The sequence below is a fragment of the Sinocyclocheilus rhinocerous genome, unplaced genomic scaffold (assembly GCF_001515625.1).
Source record: "Sinocyclocheilus rhinocerous isolate Xijiao unplaced genomic scaffold, SAMN03320098_v1.1 scaffold2090, whole genome shotgun sequence".
In the NCBI taxonomy this organism is placed as follows: domain Eukaryota; kingdom Metazoa; phylum Chordata; class Actinopteri; order Cypriniformes; family Cyprinidae; genus Sinocyclocheilus; species Sinocyclocheilus rhinocerous.
This window is the reverse complement of record NW_015632025.1, coordinates 226,068-242,544: the sequence shown is the minus strand read 5'-3', so window position 1 is coordinate 242,544 and position 16,477 is coordinate 226,068. Positions and strand designations below refer to the sequence as shown.

Below are 16,477 nucleotides of genomic sequence, written 5' to 3'. Positions count from 1 at the left end.
TGTTATGCAAGTTTAAAAAGCTAGTTTATTATGCTCTTATTGTAATTAAACGAGGCTTTGTGGTATATATAAATGAATGCAAAGTATAAAATATCAATGCCCATGTGACATCTACAATAACATTTCAGTTCAAACGGGTTGCAAGAACAGTCTGCATTTTTTTAAATTGTCCAGTTTATAAAAAACATACATTTACACAAAATAGCACATATTTACAAGTGATGTTGCTACCTGGATTATTAAATGCATTCTGAAAAATGTTGCATTTTTAAATATATTTTTTTCTTTAAATCTTAAAAACGCATTAAAAACATTGGCAAAATGTCTTAGGATGACGGCTCCTGATACAATGCTGGGAATTCAGGCCAGTAAAATCAGAATGAGAGATTTCTGGTCACTACGGACGAAAGGGAAAGCCACAAACCCTATAACCTCTACAGAAACTCCATTCCGTGCAACAGAAGTGATTTGTTCTCTGTGTTCTGGTGCAAGTCCATTTCAACATTTTCACACAATCACGCGGCCTCTGCTCTTCAAATCATGAGTAGCTATAAAAAAGTAGAAATATTGCTGAGCCAGTTACCAAAGATCAGTTACATAACTGTTAGGAAGATTGAGCCAGTGGCAGTGCACCTTAGTCTGGCTAAACAACACATCTACCACAACTGGAATACAGCAATAACTGGCTGTCGATCACACCGATGACAAAATATGTCTATCCCTCACAGCCTCGTCTTCATTTGCATCAATTAAATATGGTATGTATGCTGGATACAGTCAACCAAAGCATGCAGCACAAAACCTCTGCTGGCATATAAACACGTCACACACACGTGTGCAAGCCTGCAGCCGGTCTGACGAGCGACAGGGCATCTGATCAGCAGCTTGCTTGGTTATCTCAGGAAGCCCTGCCCATTGTGAAGTCTCACTGGTCCAAAGTCTGGCTACACATAACCATAACCGCACATTAAGCATCAAACACGATCTGACTGGCTGCCATTGTGTCACGTCACAGTAGTTTTGCGTTCAGTGTGGACAGACAGAACTGGAAACTTCTTACTGTTTACGACAACGTCTTATTTGTTCTTTCAAGCCTAGACTTTTAGAAAATAATTTTGTCTGCTTATGATTTTTTTAAAAATGTGTGACAATTTTGTTCTTGGCAATCATGCCCAATGTCTTCACAGGTACGTCTGACTGTTTTGAGAGTGTTTTACTCCTAGTAAGATCTCCTCCTGACAGTACTCAATCTATACAGCGACTGAGCGAGCTTTTTATTGCTCATCAACACTCACATCCCCAGCCCTCACTGCTCACATCCTTGCTGTTGAGTTTAAAGCTGTCGGTCACGGTCTCAGTGAACATGGGCCCGCCGTGTCTCAGGATGAGCTCACTGGTCATCTGGCTGAATGCCTCTTCCACATTGCTGGAGTCCTTGGCTGAAGTCTCGATGGCGCAAACACAATCCAGCTGCTGAGCCATGCTCTGAGCATCCTCAACCGGAACTTCACGCAAGTCCGGCAGGTCTGATTTATTACCTGGGATGCAAAACTAAACCGCTTTAATCAGGAGACCTTGCTGAAACAGTTATTTAAAGGAATAGTTCACACAAAAATGACATTTTGCTGAAAATGTTCTCACTCTCAGGCCATCCGAGACGTAGAGGAGTTTGTTTCTTCATCAGATTGTTCATCAGGTGAGGAAGAAACAAACTCTAGCAGAGTTGCACGATTCTGAACTGAACAAAATATTATTGCTGCAGTCTATTTAAAAGTGCTTAACTAATTAGAATGAATTGTTAAACATTTTAATATATTTAATACATCATTGTTTTATGGTAAAATCATGAAAAAGTGGTTTGAATGAATGATTCAATGACAAATACATTTTTTAACAGTCACTTTTCTCCATCTAGTGACAAAACAATGCAATCACACAAAGGTTATTTGAAGCTCCAGTTACTTTCAAATGAGGATTTGCTCTATTTTGATCGCTACCGTAGACATCAACTTTCACCCCAGCGTTTCTGTGATGATATGAACGACTGTAAGACAGAAATAACAGTGTGCCGCTGAAAACAGGCTAGCTCTCTGTCTCTGTGTCAGATCGTGATCTTTTAACTATTGTGACCCTGGAGCACAAAACCAGTCATAAGGGTCAATGTTTTGAAATGTGATGTATGGTTTGTTAGGATCGGACAATATTTAGCTGATACAACTATCTGAAAATCTGGAATCTGAGGGTGCAAAAAAATCTAAATATTGAGAAAATCATCTTTAAAGTTGTTCAAATGAAGTTCTTATCAATGCATATTACTAATCAAAAATTAAGTTTTGATATATTTATGGTAGGAAATTTACAAAATATCTTCATGGAACATGATCTTTACTTAATATCCTAATGATTTTTTGCATAAAAGAGAAATCTATAATTTTGACCCATACAATGTATTGTTGGCTATTGCTACAAATATACCCCAGCGACTTAACACTGCTTTTGTGCTGCAGGGTCACAATTAATCATGCAGCTCTACCTGAGGGTGAAAACAGTTTTAGGGTGATCTATTTCTTTAAAGCAATTACGATTCATAAAGGAAACCACGGGAATGCCAGACACACTCACTCCTCAGCTCTGCACTCACCGATTAACAGCGGGACGATGTTGGATCCTCCATATTTCTTCACGTCCTCCATCCACCTGGGCACAGACATGAAGGAGGCTCTCTTCGTGATGTCGTAAGTGATGATGGCTCCGTTGGCGCTGCGGTAGTAACTCTGTGTGATCGTGCGAAACCGCTCCTGTCCGGCTGTATCCCAAATCTGTAACTACACCACTGCATATTTACCTGTACCTCTATTGCCTTTTCTATTGTACTGTACTATCACACTTATAAATACTGCAGCCACTCTACATTAGGTGTCTTTAGCGATTATGTAATTGTGGTGAAGTTTGATACAGTGTATTTATCCTACACACATGTTGTTGCATTCACTATTAGTAACATCCGGATACACACAAGCTAAAACCCCAGTGATTCACTCATTAAATCTCCAGTTAGCAGATCACAGAATTGGTCATGTATAACTCATCACTACATGAATATGTCTGCTGTTGCATATTTATATGACTTTAAGCTGTTTGTGTGCTAAACTGGGTTTGGAACAACATGAGGATGAAGTTTAATTTTAATTTTTGGGTGAACTTTAAGGCGCTTTCACACTAAGTGCAAAAGGAAATGTTGAATAAACATTTCTGAATGAAAAGAAAAACTCACATTCAAAACAGATTCACCTGGTCTTTTTCTCCAGCCATCAGAAGCGGAGAAGGATGAGTAACAATAACAATACAATAAACAAAGCAAAACTGCGTCTGTCGAAAATCTTGTTTGCACCAATTTTCATAGTCATATTTGGGCCTTTAGCCTGATCAACAGCACAACTTTTCTTACTTGATTAATGACCAAGAAATAGTGCAGAATCTTAAATAGTTATTCATCGTTTTGCATTTTTCCATTCATATAACATGACTGTCAGTTTTGTATGCATTATCTATGAAAAACTAATGTGTAATGTGCAAAATAAAGTGGCTTTTTCAAGCTCAAGCGGTACAAAAACATGACATGACACAACAATTACAACCCAGGACAGAAAATACCGAGAGAAAACACAAGATTTTACTAAACCAATCCAGCACAACCGAGTATCTGTGTTTTTGTTTATGCTTATGAATGTTGCAAAAGGGTTATTACAGAAGATAAATAAAAGCACATTAGACTCAGCGGACTCGACAGACAGTTTGATCTAGGCTTTGTTTACAGCTTGACAAACACCTTGGCTATTGCATAAGCGTCCAGTGTGCCAACTTTAAAGGGGTCATATGACGTTGCTAAAAAGAGCATTATTTTGTGTAATGAAATGTGTTTATGCGGTTTAAGTAGGGCTGGGCGATAAAGCTAAAAAATGTATCAACGATATAATGTGACATATCGTTCGGTATCGATAATTATTGACATTTTTTATAACCTTTTTTAAAACAAAGAGCAATAGAAAAAAAATGTTTACATTTAACCACTGTATTTTTAAATGAACTCAATTTATTGAGACAAACAACAAATATTTTTTTGTTTTAACAGTCAAAAACAAAATAAAAATTAAACAAATATCTCATTTCTAATGTTTTATATGCAGATTAAATAGATTAAACGTTTGTCTTGTCTCCCGAGGCCACAGGAGGGCGCAATGAGCAAAATAATGCAGCACATTAAACTGTCAACTTAAGGAAGTAACTGTCTATAAAAACGTGCATTACGTCGAAAAGAACTCATATAAATCAAATATAATTTTGTAAATTGCATAAACAATTATGAACAAAACAGCATCATGTGTTTATGCATTGCTTAGCCTAATACAAAGAGCCAAATCGCCGATCACACAGATTGCATTTAAAAACATATGAGACGCAGTAAAAAGGAATAAACTTCCACAAATTTGTGACATGTTTTCTAAATGTTTAAACTGTTTTAACTTTGCATGCCTACATCTCTTGTGTGAGACGCGAGTGCAGCAGTCATATTTGTCCTTCAGAAAATGCACTGAATATGTGTTCCGTGTGAATGGCTTGGTTTCAGTTTTAACCTAATCAAGATCTTCTCCGCATTGAGCTTCTATATTTCTCTAATATTTTGAATGAATAACGCAGCAGCGGCGCGTCTCGTGGGCTAGACTAACAAAACATTAAAATGCAACAACGTCACTTACATCATCACCGCGTCTCGCGCGCCACTGATGACGCTCCCTGACGCACTCCTAACATTGGATTGTACCATTTTTGCATTCAAATGCAAATGTTTATTTTAAATTCGACTAATATTCATTCTTTACGCACTCATTTCAGCATGTGTTCGTGTTTGTGTGTGCGGTCTGCGTCACTCATAGTACGTGCCTATATCGTGCGCTATATCGAACATTTTTTATATCGTTATCGATGAAGGTGTACCGTCGATAAATATCGATACCGTTTTACCGCACGCCGCTTTTACAAGCTATTTAAAAGCGAAGGAAAGCGAGGAAACGCCCCGCCCCCGCGGTGATACCGGTATTATTGGTGTTGTCACACGTCGATTAACCGGTGGGAAAATTTCCTCACCGTCACAACCCTAGTTTGAATTGTCAGTGGCAAATCCTTTAAATATAAAAATGTACTTACTGTCTGTGAGTCAGAACAGCCGGCATTGTAGTCTACTCTCCCAGGATCAGGAAACAGTCCTCCATAAAATGTGCTGCACACATCTGAATATTTGTGTTGAAGTGTTCTGGAACAGTGTTGTAAATACCACTTAACCACTGATTTCTAGTCGTGTCCTCTTTTGGAAGACCAAACAAATTAGTTTCGCTTTCACAACGAAAAACACAGCGTCTCCACGACATGGCGGCAGCAACAATACTACAGCGAGAATAAAAGTTACGCCTTCTTTCTTTGCGTGAACATTTGGGCGGCGTTATGCAAATCTTCCCACATAGTGATGTAGGTATGTGGGGGCGTGTTAGAACGAGCCGTTTTAGGTAGGCGTGGCTGACTCTGAACTTTTATAAAGAATATCTCTTTGGATTTGAGACTTTAGTCTTTGCAACTTTACAGATCTTCTTTATGCACCAAGAGCTTGTAACACTCCAAAGAGAAAGGAACAATTGAAATCGCATCATATGACCCCTTTAAGCCCTAAAGCCAACAACAAACTTCACAGCATTTTCACTTTTATTAGTCCACGTCAGAAGTGACGGTCTTACCTCCTATAAAACATTAAAGTCAAGACAACTATTATTATTACAGGTCTGTGTACAACTGTGATGTGTTAGTCACCTCTCAGTTAAAAATAATATTCATAATAATAAAATGGCGATTTGCAGGAAACCCCAAATAAATGTGACAAGACGTACAGTAATAACAATAACCAACGTTACAGTAAGGCCATTTTTTGGAACAAATGTGGTCACCACAGTATAAGACTTCATTTTATGGGTAAACTGTCGACTTTTCGATATCAGACTAATAACCCTAAAACACGACAGTAATGAGTGTGGTCTAGCAGTGCTAACCTTAACTCTCTTCCCGTGTATCTCCAGGGTCTTCATGGTAAAATCCACACCGATCGTGTTCCCTTGTTTTTCGAGGAATACGCCGGTCTTGAAACGCTGCACCACGCAGGTTTTGCCGACACCGACATCTCCGACAAGAACTATTTTGAAGACTAAATCGTAGCTGTCCTCGGAGTCCAGCAGTAACATCGCTGCAGTGCGAGCTCTCCTGTAAACTGTAGTTCTGGAGACGCGACGCGACGCGACGCGGTAGAGCGCTGTTAGGCGTCTCAGAGCCGCGCCTCACTGCTTTACCCTGGCAAACAAACACGCTGCGCTCTCACATTTCTAACACTTTCTGCTTTTACCACCGAAAAACTATAACCGATTAACCGTCACATTATAAGAAACGAAAGAGTGACGCCGAGGACGGAACTCTGACGTCAGGGTGCAGTCAGCCAATCACGGACTTTGTTTTCGCGCACGTTGCCACGCGGCAAGGCATTTCAAAACTACCCAAGCATCGGTGGTCTGCTTGAAAAAGCGACTGTAGTTACTGTACTATTTATGCAACCCATCAAAGATGCATAATCTTTTATATATATATGAAGAGTTTGTTTGCAAAAACAGATAAATATGTTCAAAAATCATGTTTTTTTTATTATGTTATCATGTTTTATTGTGTTAGTTAGCTGTATTTTTTGTTGTTGTTATTTTTAACCTAATCAAAATAACTCAACTGCAGTTTGATTGAGATTAATTGGAATGCACAATGAAAAACATGATTTGTTACACGTTACATGTACTTACTATTTGTTTAATACAAGTTACAAAACACAGTATGTCTTATTAAGCACTCTTGCAGTCCTGTCAACTTAATGGAATAGGTCACCCAAAAATATTAATGGGGAATATATTCAAGCCAACATAAAACAGTAATTGTAAGCATTTTATTTAAATTATTTCAGGTTTTTTTCCAAGTTTAATGCTGATTTAATGTTGACCAGTGATGCAGAGCTGAATTATTTTTCACCCTTCTGACAGAGAGCAAGCGAACAATCATTATACTGAGTGCAATCCAAAATTACCTGCACTTCAAAAAGCAGAGGATGGAAATTATTGCTGACGACCAGCAAAGTTTTGTAAGATGCTGTTTTTAATATTTATCTGATGTCCACGATTTAGTCAGCTCAAAACATTTGATGTGCAGATTTCATTTTTCCGTTAATATGTTCTTTCTTGGGTGTAGGCTGTTGAACCTGTACGTTTTTACTCTGCAAATACTGTGCTGTGACGATTCACATTAAATCAAGGCCATAACATTGTTTTGCTGACTTTGTTTTTTTGTTAAGCAGCGGTCTTATAAGGACAGAGTCAAGGCATACACAAGAGAAATAAAGGAAGCTGAGAAAAAGAGTGAGAAACTAACGTAAGTGTGTTTTTTCTCTCTCTTTAAATATGTCTGTTTTATTAAAAATGATGCTTAATTCTGAACAAGACAAACGTTTCCTTGACAGTACCATACCGCCGGAGCAGCAAGCCGAGGATAAAGAGCTGGACGCCGCTGTGGCAGAGCTGAAAGCTAGCATGCAGCACCAGTACCAGGATGTGGTGAGCTGGCAGGGGTTTTACATATACGTGTACCTGATTGTGTGCATACTGTTTTGTTGCATAAATGACCTCTGGATCTTAGCGTTTTGACCAAGTTCACTACTGACATGATGCATTAAAGCTGTCCCATGGCCCAGTGTTTCGCAGGGCTTATCTTGCATGCTTCCCCCCCCTTGTCTTCTTTGTGTTTGAGTCTGTATGTTCTCTCTTTAGAACGCAGTGAATGAAACGGTTGCACAGTGCAAGACTGAAATTGCTGAGATGTCACAGAAACTGGTATGTATAGGATCATAAATTTAAATGGATCAGATTGTATTCACAGCTGTTGCATGAGGGTTAATGACGTGATGTAACCAGAGCAGTGACAGATCGTTTCTTCTGTGTTGTGAGGTACGTCTGAGTGAGACCGCTGTCTGCCAAATCCACACTAAAATTATTTTTAACATGGAATAGAACTTCTGTTCATTTGTCGCAATTCTAAGACGCTGAACCTAATCATATCAATACATTTCAAATCACTTAAGCATTTAGCTTGAAATCATGCAGTAAAATGACTTCTTTACAGCAGGGGTCAGCAACAGGCCGCCAGACCTGGCCCGCCAGCAATAATATCATTGGAATGCACAATGAAAAACATGATTTGTTACACGTTACATGTACTTACTATTATAATAACAATAAATTATGCATAATTATATGCAAGTAACCCTGAGGCAAACCCCAATCCTATCCTTAACCATATAGTAAGTGCATGTAGCTAATTAATATTACTCGGTCCTTAAATGTATAATTACACTGTGACAAGAACGCCTTAAAATAAAGTGCAACTCTGCTTTTTGAAATAAAATGTTATTATTATTATTATTATTACTATAAATACATATTATTATAAATACATAATCTTATAAATATATTTTTTAATTACCGTTGCAATAAAAGTTTTTGATCCCTTTGGAATTATTTGGATTTCTGCATTGATTAGGCTGCTCATAAAATGTGTTTACAGAAACAATCTGAGTCAGCGAATAATATAAATGGGTATAGGCTACAAGCTTTAGCTTTAAATCTCCCATGCACAGTTGAAGACTGGCTTCTCCAGATGTATTTTCACACTGCATATGAACCCCAAACAGCTCAGGGCTGACATTACAATGATGCGAACACCGTATCTCATTGCATAATTATCTAATAGTATTTAGGGTTTGTTATTGGACTCTTAAGAGCGGAGGTGAACCAAACGTCCCTCATCCTTCTGTATTCTATTTGTTCTGGAAAAACTCTTCAAGAAAAAGGCGCATTACTGAACATGATCAATAAGCTTGTAGGCTACTAACGATATGTGCATCTTTTAATGACGTTTTAATTTATTTCAATTAATAAGGATGACGACATAATTTATCCCAGTAATTATAATTTTTAATTTATATTTGAAATAAAACTACTCATAGCTACGCATAAACTGTCCAGTAGAGGGAGCCACACGCTTTGCTTTTGCGACGATTCGTGACGTAGGGAACGTGCGGCGGAAGTGACGACAGAGGCGCCAACGGTTTAAATTAGCTTCAGTTGACGGCGAGGGTCTCAAGCGTAAACTTGGTTAGTACAATAGTTCGGTATTATTTGTAGACATTATCAGTAATGTCGGACCAACAATGTGCAAAAGATGGTAATATAATTCTGTATCTTTGAATTCCCTGTAGAGCTTTATAATGTACAAATGTTCGTAATCGTAATGTCGACGCGTTTGTAAACAGTGTCTGTCTGACGCGCATGTAGATAGAGTTATTAATAGAGTTAGATAGAGTAGATAGAGTTATTAATGTAAGTTACTTAATCTTTGGGCAGCAGACATGGCTGGGAGCACTTTCCCGGTGTACAAGGTGGATGCCATTGTGCAGTTCTACCGAACCGAGGTTCTGACTGGACCAGAGGCTAAGCATTTCAGCAAGAGCGACATTACTCCGAGCCCGAAGGTGAAGTATACTCCGCTACACATGCGCGTCTGGACGAACTATTCAGGGTTTCCACTGTCCTAGACAAGGAAGCTTTACAAATAACACTTTATCCGGTAAACACAGCAACCGGAAAGGTTATTGAATTAGTATAAAATGCCAGACATTAAAATAATGCATTTCATTTGCAGGCAGAATCCGTTCAAAGAGTCTTCATCAGGGTTTTGCAGCTCTTTCGTTTCAAACCTGAGTGCCATTATGTGGTGAGTGTCTGTGCTTATTTACCTCAGTGTTGCTTTTTCACATCAGAGCTGAATTCTGAATTATTCACCCATATTCCCACAGATGCCCTTGTCTGAAAACGTCCAGCACCAAGTTCTTTATGAGTGGCTTACACCAATCATGAGCGTTTACATACGCATGTAAGAGTTTAACTCTAATATCGACTGAAATATTTTATTCAGAGTCCCTGAAAACTGAGTATGATGAGATGTTGTGGAAGGTCTGCATGTATTCCTCAGCGCTGAGTTTCTCCACATTTATATTTCTTTTAGGTGCGAGTTCTTACCGTTTTGTCATGTATTTGATTTTTGGCTGAATGACTTGATCAACCCCAGTAAGTAGCTTTTGTATTCTTTCTTTCAGTTTCACTATCAGGCTTCACAGAGCTCAAAAATAAGATTGATATTTTTTCCCCTGGCCCGCCAGCAATAATATCTGGGAAGTTATAGTTCTCAAGGAATTTGTTTGTTCCTTCTAGATACTGAATATTTTCAGCTGAAAGCATGATTTAAACAAGTACTATAACACTCAGTCGCTCTCTCAATAATGCATTCAAACAAATGTAATCTTACTACATCTGTATCCGATTTCGAACGAGCAGAAATCTGTAAGAAATGCATCGATACGTAGCTAAAACAACTGACGAAAACATACTGTTAATTTCATCACAAACAACATTTGCACCGCAAAAAGCAGCAATTATACTTATTAAAGCTGACAACCATGTTATTAGCTTGTCATGTGGTAGGAAAAAAAGTGTGCACACTAGCGTTCCAATAAGCCACTTTGAAACTCTTGTTATTGTATTTATTTTATTTTTTGATATGTTATGAACAGAACTGTGATATTTCAAACATACTGAAAGACTTTAGCCGCGGAGCGTTGTTTCTGAGATCAGTGAGCGAGGAGCGGAGCGATTATTAAATGCTTGGGGAAACCGTTGACGCTTCACTCCGCTCACATACTCTGCTGGACGCCGCCGCACATTTACATTCATGTTTTTTCATTCATCAAATAAGATATTTTTAATGTTCTTGTTTTTGTCCATCCTCTGAAACTGCACGCCACCAGACCTTACGAAGACATCGTAAATGTAATTGATATGAATTGGTCCATATAATCCAGTGGTCTCCAACCCTGTTCCTGTAGAGCTACGGTCCTGCAGATTTCAGCTCTGACCCTGATCAAACACACCTGAACCGCAGCTCGTGGAGGGGATCTAGATGACTACAGGTGTGATGGAGCTGCAGTGTGCAGGATGGTGCTTCTCCAGGAGCAGGGTTGAGAGCCCTGCTAACATGTTTGACTTTTTCCTTTCATTTATTCATCAATAAACATTGATCAACACTCATCAAATGCGGTAAATGAATGTGTGCTTGACACACAAGAGCCAATGAGGTTCCTGCATGTTAAGCCAGTTTGGTTGAGCTTCTGGATGAACAGTGTTGAATGCACATCAAAAACTCAATGAAATCTTATCTTATTATTTGTTGTTTTTCCTTGTTTTGTGATTGAAACATAAAGGGAAAAGTTATTTTTTTAAATTCCCCTACAGACTCAAAGGTATGTGGGTTTGTCCACACTGAAGCATGAGATGGTCAATCTCAAGTCTCAAATTGTGGAGTCACCCGAAGAACTAAGAAATGAGATGGAAAGGATGAAAGAGAACGTGAAGAACATTAGGATGTCAAAAGTATGTATAATTAGCGTGCTCTTTATGTAATGTGAAACGTTTGCTTACAACAAGCAAGTGTTTTTTTTTTCGCTGCCATTAAGTCAACAGATCTTTGTTCCAGGGTTCATACGGTCGTGCAAAACCTGTCAAAGTCATGTAGTTTTAACCTGGATAAGTTTTGGGAAAGTCATAGAAATTAATTTCACAAATCTCTGTATAATAGTATTATGTTTTAATCAGGTCCTGAATTTCGGTACGTGGTTGCGCATATATCGCATAGTTTGCATAGTTTTACTCCTTCCCGCAACGTTAGAGTTAAAATTAGGGAAATTCCTGCGTACATTTGTTCAATATTGCATTGTAGGTTAGATGAGTCCACACTGACTGTGAGATCATACAGAGATATATTTCATAGCTTGCAGCTGATTACAAACAAAATGACGTCAGAATGTCTGTCCTGGACATTATTGGTAAACATATTATATATCCTGGTGAACACTCGGTTTTGTGTTAAGTGAATGTAAACGGTTGAGAAAGAAAGCGCACGAGTATCAGTGACCGCAGCCTAATAAAGCGTTAATGTTAATCAGACAAATCACTCGCTGCTCTTGATTAAATAACTTTTGTAACTTTAATCTGTTTTTAATTTACAGTTTATTTAATTTTTGTATCTGAATACTACTGTTAGTCTGAAACCGTTTCCAAAACAACATTCAGTTCCTGATAATATTGGTTAGATAAATGACTATCCGCTGATGTGGTGATGGGATCTCTGCTTGAGTCACGTCTGGCACCGCTGCAGCTTGTGCTTATTTAGTAAAGAAATAGCATTAGCATTAGTAGTCATTTATTTCAGTTAACGCATGCTGTGATAAATTTGAACAGATTTTTATTCTAACTAAAAGAATGGATCATTAGGTCATGAATACGGTCTCATATGTCATGGACATGTGTTGGTAAAGCCCTGTTGTTCTCGCACTGGTTATCGATGTTATCCGGTTTGATTTCTGTTTCTGTTTCGCTGTGTGTCTGAGACAGGAGCTGCTTGATGAAAGGCTGGTGGAAATGCAGATGTTGGTGCAGTGTGTAAATCAGTTGGAGGCAGAAATCCAGGTCTTCCTCAAACAGCTGCAGGACTTACAGAGCAACATGTGCAAGACCTACCAGCAAAAAGAGGAGGTGATGCTCAGATACACGCAGCAGCATAATACGCTTCTGTGTAGAAGTATTAAAGGCTTAAAAACAACCTTTATGCATGTTTATTGTACAGGCCCGGAGCTTAGCAGCCCTGAATGAAACCCTGCAGAAAGAGCTGAAGAGCCTGAGCAATGAAGAAGGCCAGCTGAAGAGGGCACTTGCCCTGAAACTTGACAAGGAGGCTAAACAACAGATCCGTCGACAGAAGAAAAGAGAGGTGAAAGACCAGCAAGTCAGAAATATTTATGGGTAAGTAACTTTTTTTTTTTCCTATGATGCTTTTAATTCATTTGATACCTGTTATAAATGGCATAAATAAAATGATTAAGTTTAGCTGGCAAGTTAAAAACCTGTCATTTTGCTTTAAGAAGACATTCAGTGCCCTCTAGTCAAATGTGTTTTAATTTGTGCAGAAGAAATTGTCATTGTTATTTTTGGAAATTATACTTTTGCAGAATTATTTGTTCTAATTATTATACTAATAGCTAAAGATTAGGGTCACAGCAGACCCTTCTTTTTGTTCCCTGCGTAAAAGACGCAATGGATTATATACACCTTTGGTGTCAAACATTGGCGTCTTCATTAGTGATGTATATCTGCTGACATGTGGCATTTTTCAAATGTGTTCAAAGCTGGACTTTTATTTTAACAGTGCAGAAAATGGCAGTGCCTGTGCACACAGAGCTCACCTTCTCCCTCTTCATTGTTTACGGTCTCCATTAACCGTTCTAATACGGATAGAAGTCTGTCTAATAATCAGACAGAACTGTTAAACAAAAGAAACTAAAAGGTATACAAAAAAGTTGCTTTTATATTATTAGTAATAGAAAAGCAATCATTATAATACTTTCTCGCTTACTGTCATTTAGCATTTAGCAAATACATATTAATATCATTTAAACATATGTGCCACAGCCATATCGCCCTGCAGCCCAAGACTGGTCGCCCACTAAAGAAAAATGTGATATGCGATATGCGATACAATATTGCTTAAAGTGTGTAAAATCAATTTCAATTATATTTTAAAATATTTAAAAATTAAAATTATATAACTAATTTGTTTCACATTTCTTTCTTGGAAAAGAAAGAATCACTACAACTTCAGAAAGTGACCAGCAGTGTTTTAGCAGTACATAAAAAGTAATGTCACAAATCAGAAAATGTCATTTTAATATCAGTGTGAACATACAAACAAAAAAAATTAATGACACTAATTTTATATCATTGTAACTTTGCTTTCCACACACTTTAAGTACTTCTTCATATACCACAGCAAAAACTATAGTCTGAGAAAGTTCAAACATGATTAAAGGCAAGTGAACAGTCAGAGGCTACTGCGTGCTCCGCCGTATTTGTGCATGCAATTGAAGAGCACATGCTATGAGCTAGGGCTGCAGAGGAGATGCAAAAGACGAATCAACTCGGTGTTCGCGCGCCGTCTGAAACGTGTGTGTGTGTGTGTGTGTGTGTGTGCGCGCGCTTTGCAGGTGTGCGGCAGAACTGAAGAGACTCTGCGCGAGGTGCGCGCTTCAGGTGTGAGTCAGACAGCAAGACGAGACGGCAAAGAGTTGTTTTCTGCAACTTACTGCACTTAACTCTTTTTAACGTCAAGCAATTCTCTGCTATATGCGTTGAACCTAAAACTTTGACCTTTTCCAACGTTTTGATTTAAGTGGCCTATTAAAATAATTCAGATATCGCACGCCCTTGCGATATGCATATTGCGATATTTTGATAATTTCGATATATCGTGCAGCCCTATTGCCCACTGAAGCTAAGAAGGGTTGAGCTGGTCAGTAGCTGGATGGGAGACCTCCTGGGGAAACTAGGTTGCTGCTGGAAGAGGTGTTAGTGAGGCCAGCAGGGGGCGCTCACCCTGTGGTCTGTGTGGGTCCTAACGCCCCAGTATAGGGACGGGGACACTATACTGTCAAAGAGCACCGTCTTTCAGATGAGACATTAAACAGGTCCTGGCTCTCTGTGGTCATTAAAAATCCCATGGCACTTCTCGTAAAGAGTAGGTGTGTAACCCTGGTGTCCTGGCCAGATTGCTGCCACTGGCCTCCTAATAATCCCCATCCACTGGATTGGCTCTATGACTCTCTCTCCTCTCCACCTGTAGCTGGTGTGTGGTGAGCGCACTGGTGCCGCTGTACTGTGGCTGCCGTCGCTTCATCCAGGTGGATGCTGCACACTGGTGGTGATTGAGGAGAGACCCCCCCACACACACACACACACACACACACACATGATTGTAAAGCGCTTTGGGTGTACAGCAATACACAACGTGCTATATAAATGCGTCATTCAACAAATCTTTGAATGTCTCCTAAACATGTGCTGGCAGAATGAGTGTGAATGTGCACGGTCTAATTTTGAGCTACAGGCAAAACAAATGAAAAATGTCAGTTTTGATCGAATTTGAGGTTTTCACAAAACTGAGTTCATTAAGCCCTCTTCTAGCGATCCCAAAGTTCCAAATAGTAATTAAACCTCTAAAATGATCTTTATTTGTGCGTTTTCTGAGAGGAGGATCTCTTTCTCTGCTCACTTCTGGACGACTGCTGCTGCTTAAGTTGTAGGTTTATTGTTGCAAAGCACAGCATTCCAGCTTTGTGAATATTCATATCGAGTTCTCGATGACATGAGTCCAAACCCGTGAAATATAATTTTCAAACCCATGCTGATGAAAACAAAACTATCACGCTGACTTACATTTTCAAAGTGCGTGCAAATAATGCGCCTCTCCGAGAGTGAGCGATCTCCCTACAAAGTACTTTACTGCGAAATATGTCTTGGCGAGATTCTCACAAACATAATCCGTTATGTCTTACATGAACGTTTAGTTAATGGTTGGGGAAAAATCTGATGTGTAACATTATATTAGATCCATGCATTACAGTAGGTCTTAAAGGGATAGTTCACCCAAAAATGAAAATGTGATGTTTATCTGCTTACCCCCAGGGCTGACGATACATTGATGTGTAAAGACACGAAACGATCGGTCTGTGCAAGAAACTGAACTGTATTTATATCGTTTTTTACCTCTGATTCACGCAATGTCCGAACTGTCCTGAGCGCGTGACGCGTCTTCTTGCTTTACGGCGGATCGCAGACTTATAAGTAGTGGTCGACCGATATTGTTTTTTTTGGGACTGCCGATATCTTGGAAAGCAGGGTGGCCGATATAAAGCCGATATAATTTTATTTATTTTAATTAATATTTAAGAAATTTGAAATCATTTGAAAATGGATTAAAAATAATTGTGTAAAATAAACATACTTATACTTTAGAAGACAAAGCATTTTTCACAAATAAATATTTAATAAAAATCTAATTGAAAAGGAAGTAAACACTGTAACCAACAGGGCACTCAGTATTCTGGGAAGTTTGTGTGCACTGATTTTACATACAGCACACAGTGATAATGACATGAATATGGCAGTGGGCAAATGCACAAAGCGCAGCATAATTTGAAATCACGAATGTAAAGTTTGTCGATCGCGCGTCTCCAGTGAAGCTGAACTCTCCTCCTGTCCGCATTCAATTCACACGGACCGACCGTCACGCAGGTCACATGCATCCTTCACAAGATCTCAACTGGATGCGACTAAGTCTGCAAGGTTTGTGAAATGTTCATTATTCATTCAAAGATTTGTTTAAATTATATAAATGCGTATTTGCT

The 16,477-nt window shown here is 38.8% G+C and overlaps 2 protein-coding genes across 3 annotated transcripts in view; one reads left to right on the top strand and one right to left on the bottom strand.

The window, feature by feature from the left end:
- Positions 1-1,138: 1,138 nt before the first annotated feature.
- Positions 1,139-6,479, bottom strand: LOC107742026 (ras-related protein Rab-43-like). Of its 2 annotated transcripts, none has more exons than XM_016554874.1 (3): positions 6,096-6,479; positions 2,642-2,825; positions 1,139-1,538 (listed from the first exon to the last, which is right to left on the bottom strand). In XM_016554874.1, exons 1-3 carry the CDS (start codon positions 6,282-6,284, stop codon positions 1,285-1,287), a joined length of 627 nt encoding a protein of 208 aa, XP_016410360.1. In that variant the 5' UTR covers positions 6,285-6,479; the 3' UTR covers positions 1,139-1,284. The 2 variants fall into 2 exon arrangements, with proteins under 2 accessions (XP_016410360.1, XP_016410361.1); XM_016554875.1 differs by having other exon boundaries at positions 2,642-2,819.
- A 439-nt stretch (positions 6,480-6,918) lies between these two features.
- Positions 6,919-16,477, top strand: part of LOC107742025 (kinetochore protein Nuf2-like) — a 26,379-nt gene continuing 16,820 nt past the window's right edge. Inside the window, exons 1-8 of the mRNA XM_016554873.1 lie at positions 6,919-7,015; positions 7,119-7,216; positions 7,430-7,503; positions 7,592-7,685; positions 7,899-7,961; positions 11,475-11,612; positions 12,633-12,773; positions 12,865-13,040. Of these exons, the coding sequence (XP_016410359.1) occupies positions 7,184-7,216; positions 7,430-7,503; positions 7,592-7,685; positions 7,899-7,961; positions 11,475-11,612; positions 12,633-12,773; positions 12,865-13,040 (719 nt within the window). The 5' untranslated portion in view covers positions 6,919-7,015; positions 7,119-7,183. The remainder of the gene's footprint in view (positions 7,016-7,118; positions 7,217-7,429; positions 7,504-7,591; positions 7,686-7,898; positions 7,962-11,474; positions 11,613-12,632; positions 12,774-12,864; positions 13,041-16,477) is intronic.